The 16,007-nt window shown below is 32.0% G+C and overlaps 1 protein-coding gene across 1 annotated transcript in view; it reads left to right on the top strand.

Annotated features, from left to right (window-relative positions):
* The window catches only part of LOC129917709 (intermembrane lipid transfer protein Vps13), a 30,688-nt gene extending 21,706 nt beyond the window's left edge, over positions 1–8,982 (top strand). Inside the window, exons 33-52 of the mRNA XM_055997777.1 lie at positions 908–1,516; positions 1,587–1,745; positions 1,808–1,963; positions 2,018–2,464; positions 2,529–2,656; positions 2,773–2,860; positions 2,928–3,269; positions 3,334–3,471; positions 3,531–3,679; positions 3,748–3,870; positions 5,703–5,823; positions 5,884–6,135; positions 6,198–6,414; positions 6,662–6,834; positions 6,900–7,331; positions 7,391–7,491; positions 7,551–7,689; positions 7,750–8,033; positions 8,101–8,239; positions 8,301–8,982. Of these exons, the coding sequence (XP_055853752.1) occupies positions 908–1,516; positions 1,587–1,745; positions 1,808–1,963; positions 2,018–2,464; positions 2,529–2,656; positions 2,773–2,860; positions 2,928–3,269; positions 3,334–3,471; positions 3,531–3,679; positions 3,748–3,870; positions 5,703–5,823; positions 5,884–6,135; positions 6,198–6,414; positions 6,662–6,834; positions 6,900–7,331; positions 7,391–7,491; positions 7,551–7,689; positions 7,750–8,033; positions 8,101–8,239; positions 8,301–8,504 (4,401 nt within the window). The 3' untranslated portion in view covers positions 8,505–8,982. The remainder of the gene's footprint in view (positions 1–907; positions 1,517–1,586; positions 1,746–1,807; positions 1,964–2,017; positions 2,465–2,528; positions 2,657–2,772; positions 2,861–2,927; positions 3,270–3,333; positions 3,472–3,530; positions 3,680–3,747; positions 3,871–5,702; positions 5,824–5,883; positions 6,136–6,197; positions 6,415–6,661; positions 6,835–6,899; positions 7,332–7,390; positions 7,492–7,550; positions 7,690–7,749; positions 8,034–8,100; positions 8,240–8,300) is intronic.
* Positions 8,983–16,007: the final 7,025 nt, after the last annotated feature.

Genomic DNA, 16,007 nt, shown 5'->3' with positions numbered 1-16,007 from the left:
TTTCGAGACTTTGATTCGAAAATATCGATTGCAAATAACTTTGCAAACAGACCTTAAAGAAACTTGTGGTTTTCATGCATCAATAGAGCTTGAAGAGGCATTTCTTTTGATGTCTCACTCGAAAGAAATTTTTCAAAATTAATTTTTTTCGGCCTAGGATTTTTTTCGAAAATCTGAAAAAATAGATTTGTAATATTTGTATCTTTATGCATAGTCTTGCTCACTATGAACTAATATTTCTCAACCAAAACTTGTTTTGAGATTTTAATTCGAAGATATATCTGCTTTCGAAATTAAGAAACAAATATTTCGATTGGTAATAACTCTGCAACCAGACCTCAAAGAAACTTTTGGTTTTCATGTATCAATAGAACTCAAAGAGGCCTTTCTTTCGATGTCTCACTCGATGGATTTCGAAAAAAAATTTTCAAAATTCATTTTTTTCGGCAAGGGGTTAACCTAGGATTTTTTTCGAAAATCTGAGCAAAATAGATTTGTAATTTTTGTATCTTTATGCATTGTCTTGCTCACTATGAACTCATATTTATCAACCAAAACTTGTTTCGAGACTTTGATTCGAAAATATCTGCTTTCGAAATTAAGAACAAAAATATTTCGATTAGAAATAACTCTGCAACCAGACCTCAAAGAAACTTGTGGGTCTCATGTATCAATAGAGCTTGGAAAGGCCTTTCTTTTGATGTCTCACTCGATGGATTCGAAAGAAATTTTTCAAAATTCATTTTTTTCGGCAAGGGGTTAACCTAGGATTTTTTTCGAAAATCTGAGAAAAATAGATTTTTAATTTTTTTACCTTTATGTATATGCACTATAAACTCATATTTCTGAACCAAAAAATGTTTCGAGACTTTGATTCGAAGTTAAAATATATTTCTTTTTATTTCAGATGAAAATAGAAGGCGCCTTAAATCTTTACATGAATTACTTTAATCATGCCCTAGGTGTATGGGAACCTTTAATTGAGCAAATTGAAAAACCAGACAAATCTGGAATCATTGAGTACGTACCATGGGAACTTAATTTTGGTTTAGAAATTCAACCAAATAAATCGGAAATTGATGATGAAATTGAAGAACCAACAACAAAAATCAAAATTGAATCTGAAGAAATGCTTGAAATTACAATGAGTAAAACTTGTCTTGATACTTTACAAGTTCTAGGTGAAGCTTTCTCAAATGCCATTGATGCTAAGGGATTGAATAAACCAGAAGTTATTGCACCATATGTTGTGGAAAATGATACTGGATTTGATATATCATTGAATTTAACTCGTGGAATATTCACATTGCATGAGTGTCATATGCCGAATACAAATTCACGCAGTGAGGCATTGAATAGTTCGCTGGTATTTAAATGTGATGTTCCGGATTCTGATTTATCACCGGATCAAGTCAAAGATTGTACAATTTCACCTGGAGGAAGAGCATATTTACAAACAAAGGATTTGTCTAGAATGACTTCGGCTGAAGATGAAGCTTATAATATTTATTGTGTGGTAAGAAATGATAATTTTGGATAAAATTAAATACAAAGGTATATAATTTTTAAATCTTCTAAAAAAATAGGTCGTGGGAATCAATAAAGAAGTCGTCCTACCAGTGTCCAAGTCTGATCAACGATACTTCCCACTGTACCGAGGTGCAAATCAAGATCCTTGGGGAATAATTTCACAAGTCACTTCCGAGTATGGAACCACAAGGATCAACATTCACGGAGTTGTTAATGTAAGCATTAGAATTTCTTAATCAAAGGCATTTGTTATTAAATTGGTATTTACTACTTTTAGGTAAGAAATCACTTTACTACAACAGTGAGTGTTTATAGGAACAAGCACGGTACAACTGAGAAGGTTTTAGTTGGTGATGTTGCTCCAGGAGAAGTTTTCCACGTTCCATTGCACGCAATCTATGCTGAATCAAAGGATTTGTTCTTTGCATTGCCAGTAAGACCAAGCTTCAGTTAAACAAATTCCATAGCTAATAAACATTGTTTTCAGGGTTACAAAGTATCAGTTCAAGGCATACGATGGAATGATTGTCCAACAGATTTCAACTACCAACGTCAGATACAATGTGATCCTGTAGATACATTCGAACCACTTTACATCAATGCCGTAAGACAGAAGACAGAAGTCTTCCATGAGAATACAATGAAATTCATGCTTATGAGTGCCTTCTACACGGTTCATCTTCGTCCTCCATTGTATATGAGAAATGCCCTCCCCATTGATATCAAGGTATCAGTCACTGGTTGTACTGTACGTGATGCAAGCAAAGCAACGGAATTAGACGAGTCTGATGATATTGATAAGGTAAAATCACTTATAAAAGAAGATATGCTTGATTATGGAGAGAAGGATGTCAAACCTGGAGATGTATTGCATTTGCCAACTGTTAAGCTAACTGGAAGGCGCAATAAGGCGAAGAGTTATGTTGTTGTTAGAGTGAGTTGTGTCAATATATAAAATGCTTGCAAACCCTTAATGCTGATTTTTGTTTAATTTTTAGCTTATTCAATATTTGGAAAAAGATTGGTCATGTACAACAGAAATATCTGAAGATCACGAAGAGTATGCTACATGGACATTTACTTCGTATGATTCTGTAGCAAAAATGGAAATGGATTTAGGTGTGAGGTACGTAAATTATTTATTTAAAAATATCAGAAATAAACTAATTCAAAGCCATTGAACCCTGTAGATCATGTGTGCATTTAAAGATTTTAACTGAAATTTTCTTATCTTATTTACAGATTCCAAGACCGATATGGAAGTCTTATGCTAACGGTTTACAGTCCATTCTGGATGATAAATAAAACAGGCTTAATGCTAAGTTATAAGGTAATACAAAATGCTAATTAATTTTTAATTTAAACAAAAATAAACTCAACAATAATGCTTTCTTTAGACGAATACCGAATCAGTTAATGTGCTTTATCACCCACCTGAGTATAATGGACCTATATTATTCTCGTTCCGTGAGAAATTCTTCTTTGACAAGAAAAGAGCTTCCATACGAGTTGATAATGGTGAATGGAGTGACAAGATACCTTTAGATGTAGCTGGATCGACTGGAGAAGTAACATGCAACGCAAACGATCAATTATATCACATTGGTGTGCACAATCATCTCACGCAGAACTCACTGACAAAACAAATTACATTCATTCCATTTTACATTGCGACAAATAAATGTGATGTTCTGATTGAGTTACAGGAACATAATAGACCAGGAGATCCATGGACCAAAGTAAGTAAAACATTTATGGGTTTTTGTAAAAAAAAAAAAAAAAATAATATATCACTCTTTTAAGATTGAACCAAATGAGTGTATACCATTTTGGCCAAAATCAGAAACTAAGAAAGTAATTCTGAAAGTAGCTGGACAGACGACAGTGCCTTTTGATTATTCAGAAGTTCAATGTATTCTACTTAAACTTGAACATAATAAGGTAAATATAAATCCTTTAGAGTTAAATGAAAATTAAATAAATAAAATTGTATTTAATAGTATGGTGGAATCAATGTTGACGTTCAAGTGACGGAAGGTGGAGCCTTTATAACATTTACCCAATACAATGCTGGAGATGCACCAGGTCTTTTGATTAATCACACAGCTCAGTCGATAACATTCCAAGAAAAGGGAAATGTTAACAAAAAGTACGTACATATAATTATCTTTTTCTGTTCTACTGATTTAAACATTTTTTTATTTGTGTATTCTACAGAGTTTTGGGACCATCAGAAAAGCTCTTGTTTACTTGGGCTGATCCAGCAGGAAATAGATTATTACAAATTGGTAGTGATAATGTCGAAAATGACCTGCGACGGGATGGTCTTGGTTCAATAACGTAAGTAGATCTACATTTTTTGAAGTAATTTAAATGGCCTGACAAAAAAATCCATGCACTCTTTTTCAAAAAATACCATTCATTTTTTTAATGAACTGTTTTAATTTTTAATGATGATATATATTAAAACTTTTATTTAAAATTCGGTTACTGTACCATAACTTTTAAAGCGTTTTCAGTAATAAGTTTGCTACTGTTATTTTGAAATGACCGTTATTCATTCAAAAAATTTTCGACGTTAAGATAACAACGAAACATGACATTAAAATAATACAAAATGCGAAAAAGTCAGTCTGTTAGGGCCATTTGCAGAATCGAAACTAATATAATTTATGTTGAACATAAACTCTTATTTACTATTTTTTCCTCTGCGTAAACTGTCACATGTTGAACATAAATGCCTAAGTTTCGATTTAGCAAACGGCTCTTAGTCTATCTGTCGCTGTCTGCATAAGGAAATACAGCCTAGACAAATCAGTTGAATTATTTAAAATTTAGTATGACTCATGTTTTGGATTTTTTAGAAATACTTTTTAAGAACTAAAAACAACGGTACCTGATATAAATAAATTTTGGAAATGTATACATTTCTCAAATACAACATGATTTTCATTAAAGAATTCAAGTTTAATTTTTTAGACAAAGTCTATCTTCTGGTGACTTTTTTCCAATCATTTAAGCAACTGAATTTATAAAACAATTTTGTGTCACCTAGTCTTAGCCTTTTACCACTGTTCAAGGAAATCCAAGGTTTCTAGGTTTTCCTTAGTATAATTCACTTGATCAAAAAGAATTTTGGAGCAGAAGTCACTTGATCTTTTAGTAGAATGATAATATATGTAGCTTTCTTAAACTTTAAAGGTCACTGTGGCGTATGTGGAACATTTTATTCTGTTAGCCAAAATGAGACATACTGCAGGATTATTTGTTTCTTTCCTATTTAATTGTTCATATTCTTGAAGACAGTGATGGTTTAATAGCTTGTCTCTTGTAAAACTAAAGTTTTTGATAATTATTTTCAAACACTAACGTTGGGTCAAAAATGTTCTTCATGATGTCGTTTCTTCAGCGAGTGAATGCTCAAGCATTAAATATTCGATCGTCGAAAATCGAAATAAATATTTCAATGAATATTTGTGTTATGGCTACTGAATAGAATAGATAAATAAATAAATCGGTGTTTTCAATAAACTTTGTGCCCTTTCCTTATATAGTGATGGTCATATATTTAAGGACAGTAAAGACTTTAAAATATAGAATTTCTAAAAATAAATTGTACCGAAATTAAATAAATGTTCATTTTCAAAAACACTTGTAGAGTGGTAGAGGTCATAATACATGAAAAATAAACTTCATATCTTCATATCATTCAAAAAACTTGAAAAAAACTCAAGAAATCAGAATTTAACCTTTTAAACCTGGTCATATTTAAATGGATATTGATTTAGTTTCTTGGAAAATGATCAAAATTTCTAGTGATCATGTTTTTAACACTTTATAAAAGCCTAGTATTAAGCCACATTGGGACAGTTTACAAAACAGCTTAATACCTACGGAAAACCTTTCACAGATTTCAACTAATATTGCGTCCCATGCTTTCGTCTTGATTTCTATTTTTTTTTTCTTTACAAAATGGGCCTAATCCATTCCAAGAAAAATGCGTTCCTCCTTTATATTAAATAACTAATTTAACTCTTCGTAGCTAAGAGCAAATTTGAATAAACTGATTTCTAGAGTTTTTTTTTTGGCAAATTTAAATTAAAAATATGACTATCATCATTGTGTGTTTTGGTAACGTTTGGTTTTCTGACTTTTTTATTTTCTCTTTATAGAATGGACGGAGGCTTAGATGCGTTTTGGGTTTCATTCCTTGATGGTCTTCAGCGTGTTATTCTCTTCACCGATATGAGTAGCATTGCAGAGAAAGTCGTTGGTAGCTCAGACATGCAAAAGGTATATCATACATTCTTTAAGAATTATCACAAATTATCACAATCGAATTCTCTTTTACAGGTCAATCAAGAAATTGAAATTCGCATACATGGAATTGGTCTATCCGTACTTAATAATTTAACTGGCGTCGATATCTTATATTTGGGTATCAAGAGTTCAGGAATAATATGGGAATCAAAGAAAGAAGGCAAAAAACGTTTTAAACAATTTAACCTTGCTGACAGTCATCACATAGAAGATCAATATCAAGCTTACCTAGCAGCTAAACATATTCAGGAAGAAAGAAAATTCTATTTAGATCAGAAATATGAGGCAAGATAACATGGTTGCCATAAATGTATGAGTTCTAATGATAATTTTAATAAATTTTACAGTTGGACTTTGATCGTATGATCTTCCACAAATCATCAGATCGTGTTATCAAACGAACATTCTATCCAGGCTTTTGGTTTGATTTGAAAACCTCACCATTCCAAACGCAATTACATGCTAAAATCAATAAAATACAAATTGACAATCAACTGGCTGATTGTATATTCCCTGTTGTATTGGCACCAATACCACCACCAAAAAGTATCGCAGCTAATTCAGGTAAGATTTGTCCTCAAACACAGATTTTGACTCTCCAAAATTTTCTACCCGCACTTTTGTTGTCTTAACACTAACATTTTTACTTTATTTTGTCGGCTCTGTCTTCCAAAAAAAAAAAATTAAATGTTTTCATGCCCAAACGTGTGATTTTTGAAAACATCTGTTTGCTTAAGTTTTTTCAAATCAATTCTATTTCTTGTATTATTTTTTAATACATTTTATTAAAACTAAAAAATTTATTGAATAGCCCTTAAGCCATTCATCGAATGCAGTATTGTGGAACGTGTTGTACCAAATTCCACAGTCAATCAGTTTAAATACTGCACAATGTTGATTCAGGAATTCCACTTCAAAGTTGATATTCTCTTCCTGAGCGCTATAGCTGAGATGTTTACATCAGATCTTAGCGATGAGCAAGCTGTAAGTTTATTTTATCCAAATTTTTATCTTTCCCAAATAATACATTACAATCATTCTTTTTGAAGGCAAAACTCTTTAACGAGGATGTGGATGCCATTGAGAAACCTCTCTCAGCCTTAGTTGAAATTCACTCAGCCCAGGAGCATAAGAATTTCTACGATAATCTGCATTTGGGACCACTTAAGATACACGTATCCTTCTCCATGGCTGGTTCGGATACAACCGCTCTGCCGGGACTCCTCTCGACAATAGTTCAAGGTGTTGGTGTTACCTTGACTGATGTGAATGATGTCGTGTTTAAGTTGGCTTTCTTTGAACGTGAATTCGGTTTCTTTACACAGAGGCAGTTGATATCAGAAATCACTGCTCATTATACTGGACAAGCATTGAAACAGCTTTATGTGTTGGTATTGGGTTTGGACGTTATAGGTAATCCATATGGTCTAGTTGTGGGTCTAAAGACTGGAGTGCAGGATTTGTTCTATGAACCGTTCCAGGTATGGTTTTTTATTGTCCTTCTTTAAAGGATGCTAATATAACTAATTTAACTTTCTAGGGAGCAATTCAAGGTCCTGGTGAATTTGCTGAAGGACTGGTACTTGGTGTTAAGTCACTGTTTGGACATACAGTTGGTGGAGCTGCTGGAGCAGTTTCAAAGTAAGTTGTTCTTCAAGTACCCAATTTAGAACTTTAAATTTATCTTGAATGTTTTATAGGATTACTGGAGCTATGGGTAAAGGATTAGCTGCATTGACATTCGATGATGACTACCAAAAGAAAAGACGACAAGCATTGAATAAAAAACCTGCAAACTTCCAAGAAGGAATTGCTCGAAGTGGTAAAGGATTAGTCATGGTAATTTTAAGAACTCTTTTTCAAACTCAAAAAAACCTAATTGAATAAATATTCATAAAGGGTTTTGCCGATGGTGTGAGTGGTGTCTTCACTAAACCTATATCCGGTGCCAAAGAAGAAGGTGTTGAAGGATTCTTCAAAGGCTTGGGTAAAGGTGCAATTGGTTTGGTTGCCCGCCCAACTGCTGGTGTCGTTGATTTTGCCAGTGGTAGTTTTGAAGCTGTCAAAAGAGCGACCGAATCTAGTGAAGACACAAATCGATTGAGGCCACCCAGGTTTATGCATCCTGATAGTGTTTTAAGACCATATAGTTTGTCAGAAGCAAATGGCAATAAATTATTGAAGTAAGTGATTTTTAAGCTCGTCAAAATTTCATGATCCCTTAATAATTTGTTTTGTTTGTCGTTTTAGGGAAATTGAAAAGGGTAAATATGCCGGCACAGATGCCTTTGCTCATTGTGAAGAAGTTATTGCTAAACAAGAAATTGTTTTGGTATCAAATCATCGAGTTATTTATGCTACGAAAAATGACCTCTTTGGTACATGGACGGTAAAGTCTTTTCATTATTAAATATAAAAAATATTTTATTAACTTTACCTTCAATTTCTAGATCCATTGGACTTATTTATGGAACGAAATTTCATCAGTTGTATCATCAGATCGTGGAGTAGAAATCATTCTTCGAAAAGAGAATAAAAAAGTGCTTGGTTTCTTCTCATCGTCAGAAGTTCAACGTAAAGTTGTGACTATACCGCAACGTGCACGTCGTGATAATTTAGCGAATCTTATGGAAGCACTTCGAACGGGAACATGAAGTCAATGAAAATATTATAACGAAGCCTGCCCAAGAAGTCATACGCACATATTCATTCGAAACTGATTTTTTTCCTATCCATGACTTTTTATATATTTAAAATTTAAAAACAAAACCATACCTTAAATGCATTAATTTGTAAAAATTTATCTCCCAATATAATTGTTGCATTTCTCAGTAACTTTTTATTAAAAAAATTGGTTTAAGATAAAGTTCCTCATCATTGCAGTTCTTAAATTCTAATCTTTTGTTTTGTTTGTTATATTTTTTTTTTATAATTTTTTTTTATCTACCTCATAAATAATTTGAATTTATATTTTTTGTTGTTACATAAAGCTGAGAGGGATAAAGATTGCAAAAATATTAAAACGCATGTGTTAGTGCTTTCACTTGAATATTTAAATAATGTTAAAAACTAATCTTATACGATATTTTGTAAAAAAAACAAAACACAATAAAACTTTATTATTTCCTTTTCTATTGTTGCTTTTTGTGAAAAATAATAAATAATATATATATTTGAAGAAAAAATGATTTATGTTTCATTTGGTCAAATTGAAAACAATACCGATTTCTATTGCTTCCAAAATGTCCGAGTTCATTCAAAAAAAAACTCGACTTTTCTGCTTCAATTTGAAGACAACTGCTGCCGAAAGTCATCGTTTGTTGATGAAAGCTTACGACAATAATTCTGTCTCCGAACCGACCTCCAAATCCATCGAATGAGACATCGAAAGGAAGGAATCTTTAAACTCTATTCATAGCTGAAAACCAAAAGTTTGTAGAAGTTCGGGTTGCTGAATTATTTGCAATCGAAATATTTTTTCTTTCTTCATTCGGAAGCAGATATTTTCGGATAAAAGTGTCGAAACAAGTTTTGGCTTACAGATATGAGATCACAATTTTCTCCAATTCCATCGAATGAGATCTCAAAAGGAAGGACTCTTTAAACTCTATTCATAACTGAAAACCAAAAGTTTGTAGAAGTTCGGGTTGCTGAATTATTTGCAATAGAAATATATTTTTTTTTTCTTCATTCGGAAGAAGATATTTTCGGATAAAAGAGTCGAAACAAGTTTTGGCTTACAGATATGAGATCACACTGAAGAGACCTTTGTATTCAGCTAAAAAAATCGCAAATTTATTTTTTTAAGATTTTCGAAAATTATCCATGGGGTACCCCTTGTCTAAAAATTCGGAATTTTCAAAAATTTTCTCCAAATCCATCGAATGAGACATCAAAAGGATGGACTTTTTAAACTCTATTCATAACTGAAAACCAAAAGTTTGTAGGAGTTCGGGTTGCTGAATTATTTGCAATCGTAAAATTTAATTTTTCTTCATTCGAAAGCAGATATTTTCAGACCAAAGTGTCGGAAATGTTTTGGCTTACAGATATGAGATCACAGTGAACAGGCCTGTGTATCCAGGTTAAAAAATCACAAGTTTATTTTTTTAAGATTTTCGAAAATTATCTAACGGGTACCTACCCCTTGTCTAAAAAAACGGAATTTTCAAAAATTTTCTCCAAATCCATCGAAAGAGAAATCAAAAGAAAGGACTCTTAAGACTCTATTCATAACTGAAAACCAAAAGTTTGTAGGAGTTCGGGTAGCTGAATTATTTGAAATCGAAATATTTTTTTTTTCTTCATTCGAAAGCAGATATTTTCGGATAAAAGTGTCGAAACAAGTTTTGGTTTACAGATATGAGATCACACTGAACAGGCCTACGTATTCAGCTAAGAAAATCACAAATTTATTTCTTTAAGATTTTCGAAAATTATCCAAGGGTGTCTAAAAATTCGGAATTTTCAAAAATTTTCTCCAAATCCATCGAATGAGACATCAAAAGGATGGACTTTTTAAACTCTATTCATAACTGAAAACCAAAAGTTTGTAGGAGTTCGGGTTGCTGAATTATTTGCAATCGAAATATTTTTTTTTCTTCATTCGGAAGCAGATATTTTCGGATAAAAGTGTCGAAACAAGTTTTGGTTTACAGATATGAGATCACACCGAACAGGCCTATGTATTCAGCTAAGAAAATCACAAATTTATTTTTTTTAAGATTTTCGAAAATTATCCAAGGGGTACCCCTTGTCTAAAAATTCGGAATTTTCAAAAATTTTCTCCAAATCCATCGAATGCGACATCAAAAGAATGGACTTTTTAAACTCTATTCATAACTGAAAACCAAAAGTTTGTAGGAGTTCGGATTGCTGAATTATTTGCAATCGAATTGTTTTATTTTTTCTTCATTCGGAAGCAGATATTTTCGATAAAAGTGTCGAAACCAGTTTTGGTTTACAGATATGAGATCACACTGAACACGCCTTCGTATTCAGCTAAAAAAATCGCAAATTTATTTTTTTAAGATTTTCGAAAATTATCCAAGGGGTACCCCTTGTCTAAAAATTCGGAATTTTTAAAAATTTTCTCCGAATCCATCGAATGTGACATCAAAAGAATGGACTTTTTAAACTCTATTCATAACTGAAAACCAAAAGTTTGTAGGAGTTCGGATTGCTGAATTATTTGCAATCGAATTGTTTTATTTTTTCTTCATTCGGAAGCAGATATTTTCGATAAAAGTGTCGAAACCAGTTTTGGTTTACAGATATGAGATCACACTGAACACGCCTTCGTATTCAGCTAAAAAAATCGCAAATTTATTTTTTTAAGATTTTCGAAAATTATCCAAGGGGTACCCCTTGTCTAAAAATTCGGAATTTTCAAAAATTTTCTTCGAATCCATCGAATGTGACATCAAAAGAATGGACTTTTTAAACTCTATTCATAACTGAAAACCAAAAGTTTGTAGGAGTTCGGGTTCCTGAATTATTTGCAATCGAAATATTTTTTTTTCTTCATTCGGAAGCAGATATTTTCGGATAAAAGTGTCGAAACAAGTTTTGGTTTACAGATATGAGATCACACCGAACAGGCCTATGTATTCAGCTAAGAAAATCACAAATTTATTTTTTTTAAGATTTTCGAAAATTATCCAAGGGGTACCCCTTGTCTAAAAATTCGGAATTTTCAAAAATTTTCTCCAAATCCATCGAATGCGACATCAAAAGAATTGACTTTTTAAACTCTATTCATAACTGAAAACCAAAAGTTTGTAGGAGTTCGGGTTCCTGAATTATTTGCAATCGAAATATTATTTTTTCTTCATTCGGAAGCAGATATTTTCGGATAAAAGTGTCGAAACAAGTTTTGGTTTACAGATATGAGATCACACCGAACAGGCCTATGTATTCAGCTAAGAAAATCACAAATTTATTTTTTTTAAGATTTTCGAAAATTATCCAAGGGGTACCCCTTGTCTAAAAATTCGGAATTTTCAAAAATTTTCTCCAAATCCATCGAATGCGACATCAAAAGAATGGACTTTTTAAACTCTATTCATAACTGAAAACCAAAAGTTTGTAGGAGTTCGGGTTGCTGAATTATTTGCAATCGAAATATTTTTTTTTCTTCATTCGGAAGCAGATATTTTCGGATAAAAGTGTCGAAACAAGTTTTGGTTTACAGATATGAGATCACACCGAACAGGCCTATGTATTCAGCTAAGAAAATCACAAATTTATTTTTTTTAAGATTTTCGAAAATTATCCAAGGGGTACCCCTTGTCTAAAAATTCGGAATTTTCAAAAATTTTCTCCAAATCCATCGAATGCGACATCAAAAGAATGGACTTTTTAAACTCTATTCATAACTGAAAACCAAAAGTTTGTAGGAGTTCGGATTGCTGAATTATTTGCAATCGAATTGTTTTATTTTTTCTTCATTCGGAAGCAGATATTTTCGATAAAAGTGTCGAAACCAGTTTTGGTTTACAGATATGAGATCACACTGAACACGCCTTCGTATTCAGCTAAAAAAATCGCAAATTTATTTTTTTAAGATTTTCGAAAATTATCCAAGGGGTACACCTTGTCTAAAAATTCGGAATTTTCAAAAATTTTCTCCGAGTCCATCGAATGTGACATCAAAAGAATGGACTTTTTAAACTCTATTCATAACTGAAAACCAAAAGTTTGTAGGAGTTCGGGTTGCTGAATTATTTGCAATCGAAATATTTTTTTTTCTTCATTCGGAAGCAGATATTTTCGGATAAAAGTGTCGAAACAAGTTTTGGTTTACAGATATGAGATCACACCGAACAGGCCTATGTATTCAGCTAAGAAAATCACAAATTTATTTTTTTTAAGATTTTCGAAAATTATCCAAGGGGTACCCCTTGTCTAAAAATTCGGAATTTTCAAAAATTTTCTCCAAATCCATCGAATGCGACATCAAAAGAATGGACTTTTTAAACTCTATTCATAACTGAAAACCAAAAGTTTGTAGGAGTTCGGATTGCTGAATTATTTGCAATCGAATTGTTTTATTTTTTCTTCATTCGGAAGCAGATATTTTCGATAAAAGTGTCGAAACCAGTTTTGGTTTACAGATATGAGATCACACTGAACACGCCTTCGTATTCAGCTAAAAAAATCGCAAATTTATTTTTTTAAGATTTTCGAAAATTATCCATGGGGTACACCTTGTCTAAAAATTCGGAATTTTCAAAAATTTTCTCCGAGTCCATCGAATGTGACATCAAAAGAATGGACTTTTTAAACTCTATTCATAACTGAAAACCAAAAGTTTGTAGGAGTTCGGGTTCCTGAATTATTTGCAATCGAATTGTTTTATTTTTTCTTCATTCGGAAGCAGATATTTTCGGATAAAAGTGTCGAAACAAGTTTTGGTTTACAGATATGAGATCACACCGAACAGGCCTATGTATTCAGCTAAGAAAATCACAAATTTATTTTTTTTAAGATTTTCGAAAATTATCCAAGGGGTACCCCTTGTCTAAAAATTCGGAATTTTCAAAAATTTTCTCCAAATCCATCGAATGCGACATCAAAAGAATTGACTTTTTAAACTCTATTCATAACTGAAAACCAAAAGTTTGTAGGAGTTCGGGTTCCTGAATTATTTGCAATCGAAATATTTTTTTTTCTTCATTCGGAAGCAGATATTTTCGGATAAAAGTGTCGAAACCAGTTTTGGTTTACAGATATGAGATCACACCGAACAGGCCTATGTATTCAGCTAAGAAAATCACAAATTTATTTTTTTTAAGATTTTCGAAAATTATCCAAGGGGTACCCCTTGTCTAAAAATTCGGAATTTTCAAAAATTTTCTCCAAATCCATCGAATGCGACATCAAAAGAATGGACTTTTTAAACTCTATTCATAACTGAAAACCAAAAGTTTGTAGGAGTTCGGATTGCTGAATTATTTGCAATCGAATTGTTTTATTTTTTCTTCATTCGGAAGCAGATATTTTCGATAAAAGTGTCGAAACCAGTTTTGGTTTACAGATATGAGATCACACTGAACACGCCTTCGTATTCAGCTAAAAAAATCGCAAATTTATTTTTTTAAGATTTTCGAAAATTATCCAAGGGGTACACCTTGTCTAAAAATTCGGAATTTTCAAAAATTTTCTCCGAGTCCATCGAATGTGACATCAAAAGAATGGACTTTTTAAACTCTATTCATAACTGAAAACCAAAAGTTTGTAGGAGTTCGGGTTCCTGAATTATTTGCAATCGAATTGTTTTATTTTTTCTTCATTCGGAAGCAGATATTTTCGGATAAAAGTGTCGAAACAAGTTTTGGTTTACAGATATGAGATCACACCGAACAGGCCTATGTATTCAGCTAAGAAAATCACAAATTTATTTTTTTTAAGATTTTCGAAAATTATCCAAGGGGTACCCCTTGTCTAAAAATTCGGAATTTTCAAAAATTTTCTCCAAATCCATCGAATGCGACATCAAAAGAATGGACTTTTTAAACTCTATTCATAACTGAAAACCAAAAGTTTGTAGGAGTTCGGATTGCTGAATTATTTGCAATCGAATTGTTTTATTTTTTCTTCATTCGGAAGCAGATATTTTCGGATAAAAGTGTCGAAACAAGTTTTGGTTTACAGATATGAGATCACACCGAACAGGCCTATGTATTCAGCTAAAAAAATCACAAATTTATTTTTTTAAGATTTTCGAAAATTATCCAAGGGGTACCCCTTGTCTAAAAATTCGGAATTTTCAAAAATTTTCTCCAAATCCATCGAATGCGACATCAAAAGAATGGACTTTTTAAACTCTATTCATAACTGAAAACCAAAAGTTTGTAGGAGTTCGGATTGCTGAATTATTTGCAATCGAATTGTTTTATTTTTTCTTCATTCGGAAGCAGATATTTTCGATAAAAGTGTCGAAACCAGTTTTGGTTTACAGATATGAGATCACAGTGAACATGCCTATGTACTTAGCTAAAAAAAATCACAAATTTATTTTTTTAAGATTTTCGAAAATTATCCAAGGGGTACCCCTTGTCTAAAAATTCGGAATTTTCAAAAATTTTCTCCAAATCCATCGAATGAGACATCAAAAGGAAGAACTCTTTAAACTCTATTCATAACTGAAAACCAAAAGTCTGTAAGAGCTCGGGTTGCTGAATTATTTGCAATCGAAATATTTTATTTTTTCTCCATTCGGAAGCAGATATTTTCGGATAAAAGTGTCGAAACAAGTTTTGGTTTACAGATATGAGATCACACTGAACACGCCTTTGTATTCAGCTAAAAAAATCGCAAATTTATTTTTTTAAGATTTTCGAAAATTATCCAAGGGGTACCCTTGTCTAAAAAACCGGAATTTTCAAAAATTTTCTTCAAATCCATGGAATGAAATATCAAAAGGAAGGACTCTTTAAACTCTATTCATAACTGAAAACCAAAAGTTTGTAGGAGTTCGGATTGCTGAATTATTTGCAATCGAATTGTTTTATTTTTTCTTCATTCGAAAGCAGATATTTTCGATAAAAGTGTCGAAACCAGTTTTGGTTTACAGATATGAGATCACACTGAACACGCCTTTGTATTCAGCTAAAAAAATCGCAAATTTATTTTTTTAAGATTTTCGAAAATTATCCAAGGGGTCCCTTGTCTAAAAAAACGGAATTTTCAAAAATTTTCTTCAAATCCATGGAATGAAATATCAAAAGGAAGGACTCTTTAAACTCTATTCATAACTGAAAACCAAAAGTTTGTAGGAGTTCGGATTGCTGAATTATTTGCAATCGAATTGTTTTATTTTTTCTTCATTCGAAAGCAGATATTTTCGATAAAAGTGTCGAAACCAGTTTTGGTTTACAGATATGAGATCACACTGAACACGCCTTTGTATTCAGCTAAAAAAATCGCAAATTTATTTTTTTAAGATTTTCGAAAATTATCCAAGGGGTCCCTTGTCTAAAAAAACGGAATTTTCAAAAATTTTCTTCAAATCCATGGAATGAAATATCAAAAGGAAGGACTCTTTAAACTCTATTCATAACTGAAAACCAAAAGTTTGTAGGAGTTCGGGTTGCTGAATTATTTGCAATCGAAATATTTTTTTTTCTTCATTTGGAAGCAGATATTTTCGGATA

This window comes from Episyrphus balteatus, chromosome 1, assembly GCF_945859705.1.
Source record: "Episyrphus balteatus chromosome 1, idEpiBalt1.1, whole genome shotgun sequence".
Taxonomy (NCBI): domain Eukaryota; kingdom Metazoa; phylum Arthropoda; class Insecta; order Diptera; family Syrphidae; genus Episyrphus; species Episyrphus balteatus.
Note: the sequence above shows the minus strand (reverse complement) of the source record. Positions and strands in the feature narration are given on the sequence as shown.